A 21,326-nucleotide genomic window follows, 5' to 3' on the forward strand; every position below is an offset into this window, starting at 1 on the left:
AATTAACGTCCTATTAACAGCTATAGTCATGTAAGGACGGCCTCCCATGTATGCGGTGTGTTGTGTGTTTGTAGTGTGAGGTGTGTGATATGTACCCAGGTATATGCATCTGTTGCATATGAACAATGTGAAATATTTTATCACTGCAAGCTGTGCTTTAACGTAAGAGTGAATCAAATGACATCAACTTCCACAATTATTTGCATTTATTTATAAAGGATTTCCAGTTACTATTAGTAAAACTGACAACATTGTATAAAGTGGAATAATGGAAATTATTTCTCATAACCTATGAATTAAATATGTATACACAGTGATATATTTATCAATTCATAAATAATACGATGATTTCAATCTCTAGCTATATGTTAAGGCAGTATCATATACATAATACCATCCAACAATGTTAGAGGTATAGCACGACGAGACACTTTTGGAACATTACGTCGTGTCTAACCTCTAACTTCCGATAGGCCATTTACCCGATGCTGAGGGTAACATTTTCAAAGTTTGGATTGTGACAATATAAAACGTTTAAATCATATTTAAATCGTCATCAATGTCAAATACCTACCTCTTTTTCATTAATCAACAATTTTGTTGACAAAATCAGCCGTAAAATCCATCTAAAACAAAAATTTACATCTCCTAACGTAAACTTTCATGACCCAGACAAAACTTCATGATGAAAGCGATCCGCCCGGTAAATAGAAAAAACGAATTGCAAAGTCCCCAAAACGCTTGATCTGCCTTTACTTTTACTTGCATTCTGCCCGCTTGAATTCACGTTCCGTTTTTTGTAGTAACCAGCCGCCATATTTAAAACTAGGTCAAAATGTTACGGAAGGGATTCATCATATCTAATCCGCTAAAATATTATTTTATCTGGCCAGAAATTATGGGTTTCCTAGATAAATGGGATAATTAATACCTAAACTGTAAGTACACATCAATGTTATCACTGTTAGAGCAAGAAATATTGATATTATTGCACTTTTCCTTCCGCCTTCATCTGACGTCGGAAGCTGCATCAAAGAAATAGGCCTTTGGAAATGAGAGTCGACAGTCAGCAAAATAACGTCCGATAAAAAAAACGGCTGACCAGTCGACTCTCATGTTATGGGTATCATACATAATACCATGATTTCAATCTCTAGCTATATGTTAAGGCGGTATCATACATAATACCATGATTTCAATCTCTAGCTATATGTTAAGGCGGTATCATACATAATACCATGATTTCAATCTCTAGCTATATGTTAAGGCAGTATAATATATAATGCTGTGATTTCATTCTCTAGCTATATGTTAAGGCATTATTTTGAATTTTGAGATCCTGGCTCCAGGATCAGGAAACAATCTTAGATTTAAGTTTAGACTTCGCAAATCAAATATGACGTAACTTTTTGTAACTCTTTTGAACTTAAGACTGTTTCATGAGACTGGGGCCTGAAGAGCAAATCTAAAAGACCAACATTAAAATCCTAAATATAAATAAGTGAATCAATCTTAGCAAACACAACTTTATACACTTATTTCCAACCTAATTTGAGTAAAAAAGTTATTAGGTAAACATAAAAAATTCAACTATAGTTCAGAACATTGTCCCCTCATAAAATCAGGTAAATGGCGTTACTTGGCCAGGGATCAGATCTAAAGATATAAATATTTAATGGACTAAGGATCAGGAGAGGTGGTGAATGCCTTAAACAACCATTTACCAATTATTAACTGAATATTGTGCAGTGTAGCAGGAAGTATTTTACATGGATAGGTGTATATATATAACCATTATGGACAACTAATACTACCCAGTTATAAAAACATTCTTGTAGTAAACATTTTTGGAATCATACCAAAATGATATAGGCCTATACAAAAAAGTTGTACTTTGAACACCTATTATATGCACATTATTACAGAATATTCTGGTAAGACTCTTTGACTGAAAAATAGGGATATTTCACCTGAGGTGTCACTAAATTACAGTAATTTGTTCTATTCTAGTGTTTAATGCCAAGTGTTTCATTCCCTTTTTTTCAGATATATATAGAATGATAGCCACCATCTGCTACTGGTGAATCTCTTATATGTAGTGTTCTAAATAACTCAGGCTCTGCATTGAAATGATGACAATACAATAATAGTATAGACTTTAATGGTAAAGCTGACAAAACTCATTATTGGACTGCAATTTTCCTTAAAAGGGATTTTTACAATAGTACTGTAGTCATGCACAGAACTTTGATATTTAAATCAGTTGGTCTTCACACCAAACTCCTCAATAAATCATTGTGCTTCTTGTGCCTTTAAACCACAACGTTCAGTTAAAAATCTGAATGATACCCTTTGTTTTTTTTTTAAAATGTATATTGGTGAAAGGTTTGGTATGGTATGGACGCTATGTGTGTCAACATTAGATACTTGTACCATAGATAATGGTCTTAGTGTCACAGATAATGTTACCCAAGAGAGAGTCACTTCTTTCGCTTCTTATCAACAGTTTTGATGGGTCAGGGGCTAATCAACCTAGTGGGTTACACATGTAGACAACACCATCACAGTGGTATCCAATATAAAATGATAAGGATCAATTTACTGAATTTATATCATCATCATATAACGAGCATACTTTCAAAATGAAACTTAAACTCAATTTTTATCAAACAGTGGTTTACGGCTCTCATACCCTGTCCTCATGATTTTCCTGTGGAACTCATCAAAATTTTTAGAACGCCCTATTTTAGTATACTTCTTTGTACAGGAAATCATCAAAATTTGAAAAATAGTGTTCTGACACCTTAAAAATCCTACATAAATTGATGATATTAAGGCAGGTATAATGATATATTTCTATTTCTGAAAGATGTTAGTAAACAAAAATAAATAACTGTAAATAATTATTTCATCACCATACCGGATGTTGACTTGTGAATGACACACTGATTATATCTTTATTATAATACTTAATGAGTTGGGTTTGAAAATAGATATGAGTAGATTTGTCATATGTTTTCAATAACCTGACTGCAGTCATGTGTTTTATCAGTGTTTTTTCTTGCTACCTGAATACAATTGGGGATAGTCATTGCGGATATGTATGGAAAACCCAATTCAAAGTGTAACCAAAACTTGTTTTGGACATTGTTATACAGCTAGAATTCACACTGCAAGATAAAACTGGAAACAAGCAACAAAGCAGTTATACACAGGCATACAGTTGTACCAACTCCTCCTTCAGCGGTAGCTTGTGCTACTGTGTATACTAGTGCATATCTGGGGACCGCAGTGGCTCAGTGGTTATGATGTCATAAAACCCAAACCCTACAAAAAATAAGTGCATATTTCTCAGGTAGTGGGACTATACTGGTGTAGGATTTTACAAGAGGTGCTGTATAGTATGTTTGACAGCTACATTTTATGATTATATAGCACGACAAAATGGGAGAGAGTTTCACTGTCACAAGGAGACACTACATGACTAGTGTACATAAGTTTTTCTAAGGGTTTATTTGACATATGCCGCTTAGCCTGATTTGTGTTTCCTTAGCTGACAAATGAAAGTTAAATGTCAAGATACTGATAGTAAGATACAGCATTCTCTGTGGTATTATATTGTAATGAATAAACTAGATTTACATAAGTCAGGTGTGTAAGGTAAAAGCTGTATGAATAATTACCTTACTTGTGCATTTGGATGAAACGTAATTAGTACGTATGTGTATGACCTGTATTTAGATTAAACCTTAATCAGAACAAATAAATCATTCTATACTTCCTAACTTAGTGTATAGAGGTTGAAGGTCTATCTATTTAGTGCAGTATCCAGTGAGATTTAGTATATTATATATTGACCCAGGCTAATCCTTTCTATTGGTTGGTGGCTTTTTTCACCAATGAGACATGGCACATCCTTATCTAGGTTGTTTTTTCACAAGTTGATGAATATTTGGTATCGATTTTAGGAATTTACTTATTTTAAGATCAAGGTTACAAATTACCCAGTGTGATTTTCTTAATTGACATCAGGAACAAACATTGTGTTCAGGAACTTTATCATTACTGTTGATTTTAGACTTGTGACTGAAGCACTGTTTCTCAGCATTATAAGTTTAGGGACCGTTCAGTACAATTGATCACTTTGTCTCTTTGACATTGTCCTTCCACAAATTTCACCTCTAGATTATAATATTCATGTTTATTCAAGACGCTGTCATAATGTCATTTAGGTTAAAGGTCAATTGACTCAATTAGGTTAAAGGTCAAAAGTCAAGGAAAAGGTCTGAAATAAGATTTTCAAAATTGCTTATCATCTGCTCTTCATAATATATATATATTGATAGTATGCTTTTACTATTTTTCATTTTTCTGTAGTCATGGGACTCTCACTTCCGAATGGTCTCAAAAGGTGCCCAACCGGGCGAGGCCTATGTCCGGCCCCCTGCCCTTGGCGGGAGCATGATTCCTGCAGGGGCCACAGGTATGCAACCAGGGGCTATCGGGGAGAAGGAAATCACAGATCATTTATCCGTCCAAGCCCTTATAAGGGCGTATCAGGTGTGTACCACTATTGTATTTATTTCATACATTTTAACTACTGTCCTGATTAAAAGCCCATCAAATATACTCTTAATGTTTCAATTTATTCATCACTGCTGACGTTTGATTCTAAAGATTTCCTGTTGATATACATGTATTGAATAATAGTATAATTGAAATATAAGAGAAACATTACAGTTTATTGTAAATATGTCTCAATTTCCAATCAATAAAATGAAATTTCTTAATTTATTTATAAATCTGATATTTATTATCTGTATTATGTAATGACATGAATTGTTTTGAATATTAATGAAGACAGGTCTGCTTTCAGGAATAACCCATTTATAACACCTCTGATACTTTAACATGTCACATTCCTATGTTCTGTATATACCCTACGTAAATTTACTATTCACTTACGCTACATTGATCTGGCCTACAGAAAACGTATACCTACCATAAAAAGATATTGAAAGACTTTCACAGAACAGGTATTCCATTACTAGTAATCCCCTCCAAATTCAAACAATAAACTGCCATGATAAACAGGTTTTCTGGGTATCATTATGAAGTTGAAAACATATTATTGTGCAAGTGCACTGGAGTGCACAAAACTTGCACTTGGTTTTATGTGTAACCTCTGAGCTCTTCCTCAAATGACATTGTCGAGGTTTGAATCATCTGGGCCTCTTTAGTCTACTACGGCATGTATAAGAGAAATTACATTGCCAGGGAATTTTAACAGAATAATGTGTCTTAATCGTATAACTTTTCTCTATTCAGATAACAAAATATGTTCCTTTTTTTCAATGTCAAGGTCTCTATCCCTATTTTCAAGGTCAAGGTGACTCTTCCTGGTGTCACTATCAAGGTCACTCTTCTTGGTTTCGTTGTCAAGGTCACTCTTCTTTGTTTCAATTTTAAGGTTACCTTTAAATAGTCTCCCATAATATCTAAACATACCATTAGATATGTTACTATTGTAAGATGTTCAAATCAGTCATAATTTCTATAAAGACTACATCGTAGATACAGAACTATTACATATACCCGGTATGTTGGACTTTATTCATTACTATGTATTATTAGACTGTAGTCTGGTACAGGTTTGACCTATATCTGGTTAAGCCATAGTCAAAGTCATCAGCCTATAAAAAAAAACTGTTGATCAAAACCTAACTAGTGGATACGTCATCAGTAACATGCTAATTTATTTAATGCATATCAAACGTTTTTGGAGAGTAGAATATTCATTGGACACACATTGGGGTTAAAAAATTTAAATAACATCAAAACATCGTAGACTTTATGGGAATACTGCATGCATTCTCTGCATAAACCTAATGCCCTTTGTGCAATGCCCCAGTAGTATAGTGGTGTACAAGTAGATCTGAGTGTAGGTTTGTGTCTAAAATCTAGTGCAGTTGTGTGTTTCATAAAAAAACCCTTCCAGGTTTGGTGACTAGATTTGAAGATGTGTTTATATGGTAGAAATGTGTGTTTAAGATGATTATCTAGGTCATGGGAGTGGCCCACCTGTTAGGCGACTACGCTGTCATACAAACACAATATTTTACGCTTACAATAAGGCTAGGCTACCCCGGATGTCTGTGTCACTCTGAACTACACAGGCCCAAATATGGGTGGAATGATGATCAGAACTTTCTTCCTGCTTGGGTGGTTGTTACCTTTCCTATTTATATATACAGATATTTTGTTTATACCATAAACACAACACAAAGTTATTGTTGGTTAAAATAATATCTACAGTTTGGGTGTATTGACCTTTTCTTTTTAAGGACAGAAAGAAATATTTTGTTTTTACACAACACTAGGTTTAAGTTGGCTAAAATAATATCTACAGTTTGGGTGTATTGACCTTTTCTTTTTAAGGACAGACAGAAATATTTTGTTTATACACAACACTAGGTTTAAGTTGGCTGAAATAATATCTACAGTTTGGGTGTATTGACCTTTTCTTTTTAAGGACAGACAGAAATATTTTGTTTATACACAACACTAGGTTTAAGTTGGCTAAAATAATATCTACAGTTTGGGTGTATTGACCTTTTCTTTTTAAGGACAGACAGAAATATTTTGTTTTTACACAACACTAGGTTTAAGTTGGCTAAAATAATATCTACAGTTTGGGTGTATTGACCTTTTCTTTTTAAGGACAGACAGAAATATTTTGTTTTTACACAACACTAGGTTTAAGTTGGCTAAAATAATATCTACAGTTTGGGTGTATTGACCTTTTCTTTTTAAGGACAGACAGAAATATTTTGTTTATACACAACACTAGGTTTAAGTTGGCTTAAATAATATCTACAGTTTGGTGCTTTGTGTTAATATGCCATCTCTGTTAGTCAACATATGTAATATGATAATCTGGTATTACAATAGATATACCAGCTGTTGTCACAGACTGGGAAAGGACACTTAATTACAAAAGTGAAATATCTGCTTCATTTAGTTGGACAATATTAATGTTTTGTGCATTAGGTATAGTAAGTACTGCACATAATAGTCGCGGTTTTTTTAAACCACTTTCTGTTTAACACCTGTTATTACCTGTAGATAATTTTGCTAGACAAAAATCACTTTTTTATGACAAAGTTTTTTTTTTTGAATGCTTACAGAAAACTTCCTTCAGTTTCCTCCATTTTGATTCATATTATTTTTTAAGTCATAATTGTTCATTTTGTTGGCTCCAAATAGAATTGACAAACTAAGAAATGAAAATTTGTATGAAAGTTCATCTGTTCAAATTAGTTGAAAGCCCCAGTATGTTTTTGACAGTATAAAGCAATGCATGTTCTACAAAACTTTTCAACAAAAATGCTTACAGGTTTTTGAAAATATATATAAATAAAACATAGAATGTAATTGTCTTAAATATCCTATGAATATATATCCCCGTATGATCACCAGGTAAATCTGACCAACAGCAGGGGGAGGGGAGGATAACGTTAACAGGTTCTACTTTATAAAATAAAATACAAAAGAGCAAAGTATACATAATTAGAGAAAGATGCCCCTGAAACAGGTGTGTATATAGTTGCATGCAAAAAAGTTTGTTGCAAAATACAACTATGCAGACAAAAGAAATCTTAATTGTGCAGACAAAATAGATTGTCAAATTTTTCAATGCAGTCTGTCCCTTTATCAACACACTTATAAGGCTTGTTTTATCAAAAATATGTTACTAAATATAGAGACATATACAAGAAATTGACTATACAGAGTGAGATGAGCATGCTTTCCATTTACTTTCCACACGGCAAATTTAGATAAATAACTTGTAAATGATTTACAGTTTTGATATTGTCAGTCTTGAAAATTCTTGTAAAAGTAAAGTGACTATAGACAACTCTCTGAGGTCTAAGGTAGTGTGCCATACTAAATTGGATTTTTTCAATATTTTTTTAGTATTTTCCCAAATATGTAACTAGCTACAAAAAGATGATTTTAAATCAAACCCTGATATTTATATTATTCATAGTCTTTTTAAAATTAAGCGATAACAAGAACATTTATAATTTCTAAGTAGCATTGGTACAGCAGTTGTTGAATCTCGATGATTGTAAACATGTCTTCAAGTAAAACTTGACACCATAGAAGTAACGATTGTTGCTGAACATGACGTTGGAAGTCGTGAAGGTCATGATCCATTCTTGTGAGAGTTTGGAAAGACGTCAAGTAGTCACAATGTGTTCTTGGCAACGTCATTACAATATCAACTTAATTCAGATTGTTTAAAAAGTGGGACCCACTTAAGTTCTGAATTTTAACCATTCATCTTTGCCAGCGATTCACTCTTAAAATTTCTATCTGATTTACAACATGATTTTTTTTTCAGAATCTCTCTGAATCATGAAAAAAATCCCAAAGTTGCAATACTGGGACTTTAAAAGCCTTATCAACTGTTGTATTTTTCATAAATCAATATCATTATTGTTATAAACTATTTGGTATATTGTATTTCTTTACATTAAGAAAAAATTTAAAAACATAATGGGGCTTTAAAACTATTTCAATACAGGAAAAAAAAAAAAATTGTTATCTTGAATGTACCCAAAAAAAGAAGTTGGAGCCTGTAAAATTCTTTTGGTTTTATATATTTTTGAATTTGCTTTGATTTTGAACACTGTTGGACATGTGACCTTTCAGACGAGAGGCCATAATGTCGCATCCCTGGATCCGTTAGGGATCGCGGCAGCGGACCTAGATACTGAAACCCCCTCCGAGTTGATACTCACTAACTACGGACTAGGTGGGTAACCCAAAGTTTAGTTCTGATGAGTTATAGTTCTTTAACAATCGGATTAAATTCATCTGTTTTTGGCTTGTACTTCTACTGATGATCTGAAGTTACCGTGACCAGGGTCACATTTAGATGACACCAAATTGATCAATGAGCATCAGGCTTTTATAACCTGTTTGATGCAGCCATCAAAACAAAAAAGACAGAGTTTAAAGAGGTACGGTTTCAGATTGAATTCAATATTTAGATTTATGGGGTCAAACACGGTATATATTTATGTGTCATTCCTTGTGGCAAATTAAACTTTTTGGCTAAAGTTATTGTTCATCGTTACTATGGTGTCGTAGAATATCTTGTAAGTGTTCTGTTAGGGTCAAAAGTTCCAAAAGGTGATGTCACACACAAAAAAATTCAAAAGTGAAGTGCTGATTGGCTAATTCTAAAGGTCATCTGAACGTGACCCTGATTGTTGTACTCGATGCACAGCTGCAGCAAGGAAGAAACAAAGCCATTAACACATGATTTTAATAAGATTTTAATTTTAATTAGATTGAATCCTTGCATCTGCTGTTAACCTTATGCAAAACAGATTTCAGCATTTCCTACTATCTTTAGTGGAACAAGACAAAAAGAATTTATAGGGAATCTACCTGTTTACAAAAGTAGAACAGATTTGTTTAATGAAAAGTTTCAATATAATATATTGAATATCAAAGTCAACTAAGTTCTATTTTGACAAATGTTTTGTTCACATTCTGATCATGTATTGTACCTTTAATATAGAGTATTAAAAGACCTTATTTCTTGTTGAAAACCCTGTCATTTACTTGTGTGACTTCAACTTCTGAACACCTAGAGTTTAGAAGCTCCAAAAGGTTTCTGATTAGCGTAGTTGTACATGTTCTATTCTATGATATTTTCTTGTTGTTAGCACTTTCCTAAAAGATTGTTTCTGATCATTTCTTTAAGAAAATCTGATTCCATATTGATTTTTTTTACCTCAAATTTTACATGAGCAATTTTAAACTGTGCATTATATTATTTGCAAAAATTCTATTGAGCCGTGTTTTCTTGAAGCTAAATAATGTTACAAAGTGAATGGAATTACTCAAATTGTTTAGTATTGACTTTGACAAGGACGAAAGAAAGACAAATTGCTGAGTCATGATTTCAAGCTCAAGACTACAAGGTTCAACAGTATTTATTTTACATACTATACTTTTCATACATCATAAATTTATAATTCCTTCATGTTAGCAAATCATACTAGATTTTCTGACATTTTTGTTTGAAAATGTTTTTGAAAATTCACCTACCGTATTCGACCCAATAAGCGCCCATGTCTCTATAAGCACCCCTCCCCCTTTTTGAGGCCTCAATTTCAATTGCCCAGGCATAAATAAGGACCAAAACTACATACAACTGTATACATTTGCAATAATTTTGACTTATTAGCACATTTTCATTTTTATCAATTTTTTAAGCGCCCTGGGCGCTTTTTGGGTCAAATACGGTATATAAGTTTCACTTACATGAATAAAGTTATATTTAAAAATATTTATAGAATGAGTTTGAGCATCCTCAATAGTTTAGAGGTTATTATCACTGTTGTAATATCCACCTCTGCACTATCTCATACCCCTGGTAGTAAAACTAAAGGCATTTGGGGAGAAAAAATTGACCAGTCACAGGCCTGTAGATATATTCTTTGAAGATTACAGGGAAAGAGGTACCCAACTTCAAAACCACACGGTCAACCACAGTGTATCATTATTTGATTCTTTTGATGTACATTAATGACCAAACTATATGCTTATTTGTTGTCTAAACACAGAGCCTTCAGTTGTGCTAATTTGACATAATCCAGGGGTGGATTTAATGTCAGTGGTAGTGACCACTGGGATATTGAGGATGGAGTTTGAGTAGTTTAGTTGTTATTGTAAATTGTATGGTTAATGTAGGGACATAGAAACCCATTATGTAAAATACTGTAGTTCTTTTGGTTTCTAGATACTATACCCGAGTGACAATGGCATAGATTGGACTAGTATCCTATCATTACATATAACAGAGTTATCTGACCTTCAGTTCCTTAGAGTATGTATTGATTTTTACGACAAGTGTTAATATTTGTGTTTGTACATTCAATATATTTTTCCTGAGAACAATGTAACTTTAGCACACGAACTAATGTCATTAATCAATACCTACTTACAGGGGCAGATAACTCTGTAATGTAATACAAAGTGTAATTTCTCAAGGTGTTTCTATATCCCTACAGTGTTCTATTGACCAGTTCATATCAAAGACAGTTGTATATCAAATTAGTTATTGCATGTTTTAGTCACTTGGTAACTCTGAAATCTCATGATATATGAAAGTACAAAGTCGACTCAATAGCAGTTATTTTAGCACAGTGACTTGCTAGTGATCACAGTGTGTGTGCACATTGTATTTAAATATTTAAGCTCTCTTGTAACACACACAGCAGTTAATGGTTTTTTTGACAATTTTTCATTTTGTTTGTTTCATTAAATGTTCAACCACGTGGAGAAATACCTTTCTAGTTTTGGAAATGTCTTTAGATAGATATGATGTTGTCTCTCCATCATTGGAAAGATACACTTCTTTTTCAATAACATCAGAATCTGTAATTCAATTAAGATGAATTAATGTGATTTTTCAAATGAATATGCTCTAATGACAGGAGACAATCTGTTTATATCTGAAACTTTTCATGCCCTACAACATCAAATCAAGTAAAGATGGAACTACAATGAAATAGATAGATAAAACTAATTGCAATTCACAGGGAAACATCATCTGTGAAACGGATCAGGAAATAAGATTAGTTTAAGTTGATTTAGCAGGGACAACTGATGTTTCAGTATTCTCAGAACAGACTGAATTAAAATCCTTAAAATTGCCAGAAGAGTGTGGATACATAATGAGAAGTAGAGACTTAAATGATGTACTCATTTAACTTAATTTACATCACTATACAACTAACTATGGATCTGATATGTACATATAATACTTTCTGCTGTCTCTCTTTCCACAACTAAATTAAGAAAAAAATCTTTACTTTTCATTGATCTTCTTTTGAGACCACACTGTTTTTGGTAAACACATATACATTTTTCTGGAAATATGATTTTTTTTTTTTCTTAAATTTCCATGCATAATTTTAAAATATTTAAAAACTGGATATGTATGTACACTGAGAAAAGACAATAATTATGACTGATGAAAAAAATAAGATACCAAAAATAGTGTTGTCATAGAAACCTAACTGCCTACAGGTTATATTAATTAAACTCCAAATGGGCTGTCATTCCTGTCATAGATGTGATACATGTATCTTTACCAAAGTGGAATATTTTGACAGGTCAGCATAAGGTTTGCCGGGTGCTGTTTTGCCAAAATCATTCACACGAACTTAAAGGGCCTCTACCTTTCCGAAACGCCATTTAATTAATGTTAAACGAATTTTTATAGTCACAAAAGTTATTAACTTACAGATAACTTTCAGAACAGTTTAATATAAATCAATTTAATGTGAATTTTCATAACACGGGTCATTTTATATTTCTCTCCGTCCTCTTAATTACTGTGTATCGGTTGATTATCATTGCACCAGACAGCAAAACAGCGACATGAATTTTTACTGTTAACATATACAGGGAATCCTGCATTTAGATGGTGTTATAACATCCTCTAAAGCCATTGATATACATTTTCGTATATTATTATTGTTTTTAAGAAACTTGAATTTCGACAAAGGTAGTGGGCCTATAAAACAGGTGCTGGTAAAAAAATATCACTGAATGGAGGCATTGGAGGGAGAATACCTGGTATTCCGAATTTGCATATTACAGAGTTATCTCCACTTGCGAGTAGGTATTGATCGTGACGTCATGTGTTTGCGAGCGTAACATCATTCGTTTCGGAAAAACGACATAATTTGCGCTTACAAAATAATGACGTAACAATCGATACCTACCGGCAAGGGAGCTAACTCTGTAATATTCAAAGACGGAATACCTACCTGTGTACTATGCAAAATATAATGTTTTTCCCTATATAGAAATGGTGAAAAAAGGGTTTTTTTTTAACCAAACTTTTTTTCACTTCGCTCTGGTTTTAATTGTTTATGTCTGGCATGGTACCATGTGTTACCACCCTAGTCTGTGTTAAACAACAGAATGTCACCTTTTACTGTAGCATGGAGACATAGATAGTGATGAGATGGAAGATAGTCTGCTTTTGTCACAAGGAGGCCACCCTCATGTTGGTTTCAAATTGTGTCTGTGCCTTCCATTGTTTAAATGTATAATCTTGCAAATCACCTGTGTCTGTTTTCTGTATTTATAACCTAATATCACCTAGAGATGTTGTATATCTTGTATTCCAACATCCGTTAAAAGTTGAAGGGAAAGGGTCATGGCTGAAGACATCAAACTATCATCAAACTTCACATATTCCTGTCTTAAAAGGACAATTTGTTTAGGTACAGTACCTTAGGCCCCATTTTCAGGGAAAATTGGTCAAGATTGCCATTAGTAAAAATTTCAGACAGTCTCTATCAGCTTCAATCTCTAAGTGTCAGCAGATTGGGTCAAGGTTACATCATAAGTATATTTAGAAATGTCTTGATTATTGCAGTGCAAACCTGGTATTTGATCTCATAGATCATACAAAACTGATCCTTCAGTTGGTCATTGTAAACTATGGTGCCTTTGTCAAGCAAATCTGAATTTTGTTCAGTGAATTGACAAGTGTTTAAAAAGTTTGGGTTTTTTTTCAAATGATCAGTGTAAAAAATTTTATCTTTTTAATTGCCAATTGTCTAGAAGGTGTTATTTTTTACGGTTGATCAGAGTCCAAAAAATGTCTTTTTAATTGACTATTGTACAGTTAATTAAATTGTTATCAACCGACCAGAGAACATCTAGTGTGTGAAATACCTCTTTTCCTCAGACTAGAGCGTGGAATGTCTTTAACAAGTTATCAGTGTCTGAATTGTGTCTTTTCAGCAGATCAATGTTTAAATGTCTCCTTTCAAATGCCTGTTTTACTTGACGAATCTTTAAGATGTGTCTATAATCACCTCTGTGTTTAAAATGTCTTTATAAAGGACTAATGTCAAACATTTACAATTCTGTGTCTAAAATGTCTCTTTAGACTGACCAATCCCTAAAATGTCTCTTTACACTGACCATTCTCTAAAATGTCTCTTTAGACTGACCATTCTCTAAAATGTCTCTTTACACTGACCAATCTCTGAAATGTCTCCTTTCAGATAACCAGTCTTTAATTCAACTGTTCACTGTCAGGTTTTCTGTTTCCCTTGCATCTGATTAATAACTTGCTGATTCAGCAGTCAACGGCCAGTGTCAAAACAACACATCTGTATTTTGATTGATGCCTTCTGCTGATTGGCCGATACCTGTTTGCAACAGGTGGAGAGATGATACCGAGGTTCACTGACCCACATTTACAGTTTATAGTTGATGGACAATTTTGGTTTTAGATTCGAGGTCACCATTCCGCAGACTTAGACCCCCTGGGAATCAGCCAAGCTACGATTAATCAGGATGGCCTTCACACTGATCTGTCTTATTCCCATTATAACTTTGGTAAGACATCAGCAGCCTTTCCCTACCGGCAGGGTGACCATGTCCAGCAACAAGGGGCTGAAGCTTTGTCTTGTTTTTCTACAACATTAACTACACATTTGTTTTATCATTTTGTTTTTTCTCGCACTTTGCTTTCTCTGTGTAATCTCTTTGTGGCGCTTTGCTGTGGTGCTTGGGCTTTATTATCTAATGCATGCTGGTAATAACTGGGCGACTTTTAATGGTACAAATGGTACATAAGGTTTTTTTATTTTTGTAGGTTTTTGGTTCAAATCAACTCGCATGTTTAAATGTTACATATATGAAAATGGAATATCTTATATAATTTTTTCACTTAAGTGTTATTCAGTGTTTCTTTGAATGCTTTCCGTTGCTTCATTTGTCATTTTGACGTGCAAAATTGTATTTATTTGAGTATATTTATACAAACAATTACTGACGTAACAGCACATACCTTGAATGAAAAACTAAATTGTTCGAAAAAATAAATTTTTACCTCAGTACTTATACAGTTTGGTTGCAGTAGAACTTTTTGATGAACCAGCGTCATTAAATCTCACAAAATGCATGAAGTGGAAAGTGTCTGGGAAATTTTCTTGAAAACTTGTAACCTTCACCATATAATTCAGGCACAGAGCTATTTTGATTGGCCCTAAATAAACACAGAACCAAGATGTGGAGGCTTAGTGGTATAATGACGGACACCTTAACCACTTTGCCACTATGGTCCTTTCGAATACAAAGCATTACCGATATTTAACTGCCTCTTTGGTGCATATTGTTAAGGACGCATTCTTCTGCAAGTAACACTTATCCATCTTTAGTGTAAATATTACATCAAATTTTTATCATTTTTATTCTACACAATTAGAAAACTAGTCATGCTAGTGTGTGGTTTATATATATACCTGCATTTTTAATTTTTCCATGAAAGATTCTACAAAAAATTGAACTAAAGCTAAAAATTTGTTCATGTGTCAGTTTTGTAATTTCTGTATGCTCTTACTACAATGCATTCTTCTCTCAACCGTATTTTTGCGTATAGTGCGCACTTTTTCATAAATTATCTTCATTTACTACAAGGCATGGCACAATGCATTTAAAGAGTGCAGTAACATTTTTTACATGTTGTCGTGATAGGGTTATACATTAAATACTTGGATCTTAAAGTCAATGATCAATGTATGTATTCAATATAAAAGGAAAACATCACTTGAAATTTCTATCTTTAATTCCTTGAAAGTCCGTTTTGGGAGCACATGTGTTCATGACCAGACACATGTTACGATCGTGAATTTTCAGTGAGGTACATAAATATCTCCAAATCTAAATGGCTAAATGAATATAGCCTGGAGCTTGAAACGAAGTATATGTGTGTAATTGATTCGTCACATTAAACAGATTACCTTATAAATACGTTTCTCCAGCATGTGAAAAACTTTTGAACTTGCAAATGTTTACGGAAGTGAGAGTAATCGCCACATGCAGAGCCAGCAAATTAAATACGAAACTAAAACCTTCTTACATTAACACTGACCAATCGGCACTATAAATGATGGTATGAATGTAAAATTTACTCTTATTACCATCTTTTGAAATGGTTCTGTAAGATCACATCCTGATTTCAATACTAATTGAAATAAATGAGAATACGAAAGTGTGCAGTCGGTACTCAAATATGGCGGCCACCTGTGGTTGATTAGCATACTCGGTCGGCTTTCCAGCTAATATCTTGGACAATGATTAAATCTAAATGCCTATTAGATACACAATAGACTTGATTGATACCACTTGGAATTACACAAGGTATGATTGATTATTTGATTGTAAAAACATCGTTGTTGAGATCCTCATTATAGTGTCACCGGCAATTCACAAGCTAACTAGGCCTGCCGTTGTGTAAACAAAGTGTCAATCATCGTGTCAAACTCCTCTCGCCAGTTAATGTTAATAAACAGAAGGTTGTTTTAAGCAATGATTAACAATAAGGACCGTTTGATTTTGTTCTTCAAGAGTGTTTGGAGGCAATGCAAAATGTTTTGAACGAAGATACAAAAACTGAGATTTTGTTTGTAAATTTTTTTTTTCCAAAATGAAACTCAAAAACGTACCTGCGCACTATACGCGGGTGCGCACTATACGCGCCTCATACATATGTAGTACCAAAGATAATGTAAGGTCAAGCTAACAAAGTTGATAATTTCAGCAGTTTGAACTTCTTGATGATTAAAGATTGACTTTAGCATTTCTTGCTCTCTAACCTTGTTTTAAATCTCACTGATCTGTAACAAGTTACAGCACTTGTCTCATTCTGTTGTTCAGTCATTTTGTCGATTCCTGGGTTTACTTCTAAAAAATGACTGTAAAACACTAAAATAGGTCTCGTGCTTCATTTTTTTCCTAATGATTCTAAACAATTTCATCTAATACATTGATTGATGTTGATTTAAAGATTTCCTTTTAATTTTTTTTATGTATATACTTGCTACATATTTCAAGCATGAAGTTAGATGTTCATGTACATTTTTGTTTAAATGTATGCATTTATTAGATAGTTGTGACAATTTGTTGTTTTATGTACTGTGTGTTAGTTTGTGATACAGATATGCTTGATTAATTAACAGAGATTCGAAATAATAATCAGTTTTGTGTGGGTAGGTCTGTGGATAATAAGTGGTTAACAGGTATGGAGTAAGAAAGTCTGTGGGAGTTGTGTATACTAGTTAGCCAGACCAGAAAATGAAAAGTCATGTAGTGGGGTAGAATTGAGCGTGTTGTTAAGGGAAGAGGTTTGGAGTCTGGAAATATTAACAAGGAGGTTTCAAGCTGACTCATATATTATGTTATGGTGAAAATGTTGCATGATAGAATCATTATTAATGTTACAGTAAAGCCTTGTTAGTTTGATCTCGAGACCCCCACCCTCACCCTTCCCCTCCTCCTCAGAGTCAATAAGAGAGAGGGAAGGAAAAAAAAGACAACAAAGAGATAAAATACACATTTGGAGCACAAAATCCAAGCTTTCCATTCTATACAAACCAAGAATGCCTGAATCAGGTTACATATATTCTGTCTGCAGATTGCAGAGTTAAATCCCTTGCATGTAGGTATCCATTGTGAAGTCATTATTTTGTGAGGGCAATTTACATAATTTTCTCCCAAAATTATGACATTACATTCTCAAATACATGACATCACAATCTATACCTGCCCACAAGGGCAGATAACTCTGTAATATGCAGATACAGAATATTCATCTGCATTTCAATAATGCCTAAAAGTAATAAAATATGACTGGGAATCATAATAACATACCGAAATGCCATGTGTTTTTAGAGGGGTCTAGATATACTGCAAAGACTTTACTTTAACATACAGTTATTTCTTTAATTTCAGCATTTCTGTTTGTCTAATGTAAACTGATTATATATTATATATGATTTTATGTTCTCAAAGTGTTTTTATGAGAATGGTTGATATAAATTCACTATAGAGTTGATGTTTTTACTTACATTGTTCAAATGCACACTCGGGCAATGTCTAGATAGAAAAATATTGACTGAAATTTTCTTTATCAGCAGAAAAGTTTCTGGTTCAATATAACTTTATTCCGAGATGTTGCCTATTACTGTTGTTTTAACATGTAGCATAGAGTTAAATTTTGCGGAGTTAACTAACAAGTTATGTATAGCTGAAGTTTTGAGTTCTATAGTTTAAGAATGGTGTTCATACTAATTCTCTTGAGTTAGATAAGAAATCTTGGTTGCTGTCAACTTTCAATGTATACTTGGCTGCTAGTCACATGTGTTAATCAAAAATTTATTTCTTTTAATTCCCCCAAAAATCATAAAACAGCTGAGAATGACCTTCAGCGAAAATTTCGTCTGCCGAGAACAACCCATATCGGGGGAGCAGAAGAGATGCTCTCGCTCCAAGATATCATTAGTAGACTGGAGGTAAGGTTTCTGATGAAAAAAAATTCTATTAGCCAATAATTCAGGCATTCAAAGATTTTCTTCATCAATGTTCTTAACTTATGGAGATTTAATATTCTTCATAGGAAAGCATTGCAAAAGATAGGGAAAATATTTTCAAAATACTGAATTTGAGATTGGCACTTCATTGTTTTAAATCGATGATGTTTTGTTTCTGTCCCCATATTATGACTGAATAGAACTGTAAATAGGATTTAAAACAAATAAAAAAATCCTGGGTGAAGATTCTACTATTTGAAGAAAAAAAATTGTACCACAAAAAGAAAAAAAAAAAGAAAAAAAATGCAAAAAATGTAGACAATCAGTTGTGTAAGATGCAATCAATCTATTATCATTGTTTATTTACAGAATGTATACTGCCGCCATATTGGACTGGAGTACATGTTCATTAACAATCTGGAGCAGACCGACTGGATAAAGAGCAAGTTTGAGAAGCCTGGGATCATGGAGTTTACTAACGAGGAGAAACGCCTGATAATGGCCCGCCTCATACGTTCAACCAGGTAGATATATAGGCAGGCAGTGTTCACATGTTTAAAACCCCTTTCACCACTGTAGACCATAGTGGACTCATCCAAATTAGTGGATGGTAGAGTCTACTAAAGTTACAAAGGTGAAAGGGTTAATGTTTTTCTCATGAAAGTAACGACTAAGTAATCTATCTAATACAGTCACACCAGAAAAGTAACGACTAAGTACTCTATCTAATACGGTCACACCAGAAAAGTCCTTTGAGAAATCTATTATAGTTAAATTATCTAGTTTTCATTATATTTGGAGGGAAAGAATGATGAAAGCATTGGATAAAAATTATATATTTCACTTTGTGTAGGAATTCTGAAAGGATGTAAGTTTACAGACTTTTGTATATGTGTACTGTTGTGTACAGGTTTGAGGACTTTCTGGCCAAGAAGTGGTCTTCGGAGAAAAGGTTTGGACTAGAGGGCTGTGAGGTCCTTATTCCTGCCCTTAAAACCATCGTAGACTCGTGTACAGAGTGGGGAGTTGACACCTTCCACGTCGGCATGGCACACAGGTAAGTCTGTGTTGTAAGGATGTCAACAAAGGATAACTCTCCTGATCATCATTTCTTGTGCTGCACCAATGTCTCAATGAACAAATAGTCTTTTGAGTACATTTTTTTATAGAGAATAAATTTTTTGCAACTTGCTATACACATGAAAATGACATTCCATTCACAGAAAGGTTTAAGTTTAAGAAAAAGTCCCATCATATATGTAACCAATTCATGTGATTGTATTAATGGATAAAGCATTTCTTATTGACGGATAAAGCATTTCAATGTGATGGATAAAGCATTTCGTATTGATGAATAAAGCACAAGTTCATCCAGCAGTAGTTATTGGTCAGTATGCGTGGCAGTTGCAGGATATATAATGATGTGTACTAGGTGCTAAATTTGAAAATATTCGAACTTTTTTTAATCGCTTTTTATAAGAAAAATCATAATTCTGATGTTGGTGTTGTTTTGTTTTAGGGGACGTCTGAATGTGTTGGCTAACCTCTGCCGTATGCCCTTGGAAAAGATCTTCTGTCAGTTTGACTCCAAACTAGAGGCTGCAGATGAAGGTTCTGGAGATGTCAAGTACCATCTTGGCATGTCACATGAGCGCCTCAACCGAGTCACAAACAAGAACATCAAAATTGCCGTCGTGGCCAATCCCTCCCACTTGGAAGCTGTTGACCCAGTAGTCCAGGGCAAAACAAAGGCAGAGCAATATTACCGTGGTGATACTGAAGGCAAAAGTGTAAGTTTCTAACTAAATGTCTCGCTCCTTGATTAATAAGATAACGCTTGAAAGTAAAAATGAACAAATAATTTCTGATTTTGGTATTTCTGTTCCAAGTTTTATGAAAAACAAACTTAACAAGTTAGGTTTAAAACAAGTGCTCACTGAAATTTTGTTCTCGACTCACTATCTATGAGTAAAATAAACTTGATAGAGAATTGAAATATATAGTATGTTTACTAAAAGCCACACAATCCATGTGTCTACCTCTTTGTTCTTCTCATCAGGTTATGAGCATCCTTTTGCATGGCGACGCTGCGTTTGCTGGACAAGGAGTTGTTTATGAGACGTTCCACTTGAGCGACCTACCAGCCTACACTACTCACGGTACCATTCATGTGGTAATCAACAATCAGGTGAGACTTCTGATTGGTCCGGAATTACTTGATTTACCTGTGATTGAAAAAATGAAGCAGAATTTGATTACAACAGCTACCCTTGATTTACCTGTGATTGAAAAAATGAAGCAGAATTTGATTACAACAGCTACCCAGTATTCTTAGGATTTATTAAGGGGAGCTCACACTCAAATCATTACATCTAAGTAGTTTTCACTGGAAAATTACTTAACAAATCAGGTCTATTACGGTTACATAACAAACAAAATATATATACATGTAGCATATATATTATGTTCAGTAATTCATCTTATGATATTATTGAAAAAATCTGGTTTATTTAGAGAAGCTAAGCTGACTGTTTACTTGGAGCTGATCAGGGTCTCAAGTTAAAACAGTTTACAACACTACAATTTGTAGTACTGGCTAGATGATCTATAATTATAGTAGCGGGGAATTTAACTCCGTCCTTCATTTTTTTACTCATGGTGTTTGATTACAGATTGGTTTCACCACTGACCCGCGTATGGCGCGATCCTCGCCGTACTGTACTGATGTGGCTCGCGTAGTAAACGCTCCAATCTTCCACGTCAACGCTGACTACCCAGAAGAAGTTGTATATGTCTGTAAGGTAGCTGCAGAATGGAGGGCCAAGTTTGGCAAGGACGTCGTTATAGATCTGGTATCTATTGTCATCTGTCATGTTTGATGAAAAAATAACCCAGATTTCT

The 21,326-nt window shown here is 33.8% G+C and overlaps 1 protein-coding gene across 3 annotated transcripts in view; it reads left to right on the forward strand.

Moving 5' to 3' along the window:
• LOC138323614 (2-oxoglutarate dehydrogenase complex component E1-like) overlaps positions 1-21,326 on the forward strand; it is a 38,431-nt gene that overhangs the window by 1,520 nt on the left and 15,585 nt on the right. For 2 of the 3 annotated variants that reach the window (XM_069268337.1, XM_069268338.1), the window contains exons 3-10: positions 4,378-4,560; positions 14,346-14,451; positions 18,307-18,407; positions 18,795-18,949; positions 19,336-19,482; positions 19,945-20,215; positions 20,485-20,613; positions 21,098-21,277. In XM_069268337.1, coding sequence (XP_069124438.1) covers positions 4,378-4,560; positions 14,346-14,451; positions 18,307-18,407; positions 18,795-18,949; positions 19,336-19,482; positions 19,945-20,215; positions 20,485-20,613; positions 21,098-21,277 — 1,272 coding nt within the window. Of the gene's footprint in view, positions 1-4,377; positions 4,561-8,718; positions 8,822-14,345; positions 14,452-18,306; positions 18,408-18,794; positions 18,950-19,335; positions 19,483-19,944; positions 20,216-20,484; positions 20,614-21,097; positions 21,278-21,326 lie in introns of all 3 variants that reach the window. The other variant, XM_069268339.1, reaches the window with a different exon arrangement.

The sequence above is a fragment of the Argopecten irradians genome, chromosome 5 (assembly GCF_041381155.1).
Source record: "Argopecten irradians isolate NY chromosome 5, Ai_NY, whole genome shotgun sequence".
Lineage (NCBI taxonomy): Eukaryota > Metazoa > Mollusca > Bivalvia > Pectinida > Pectinidae > Argopecten > Argopecten irradians.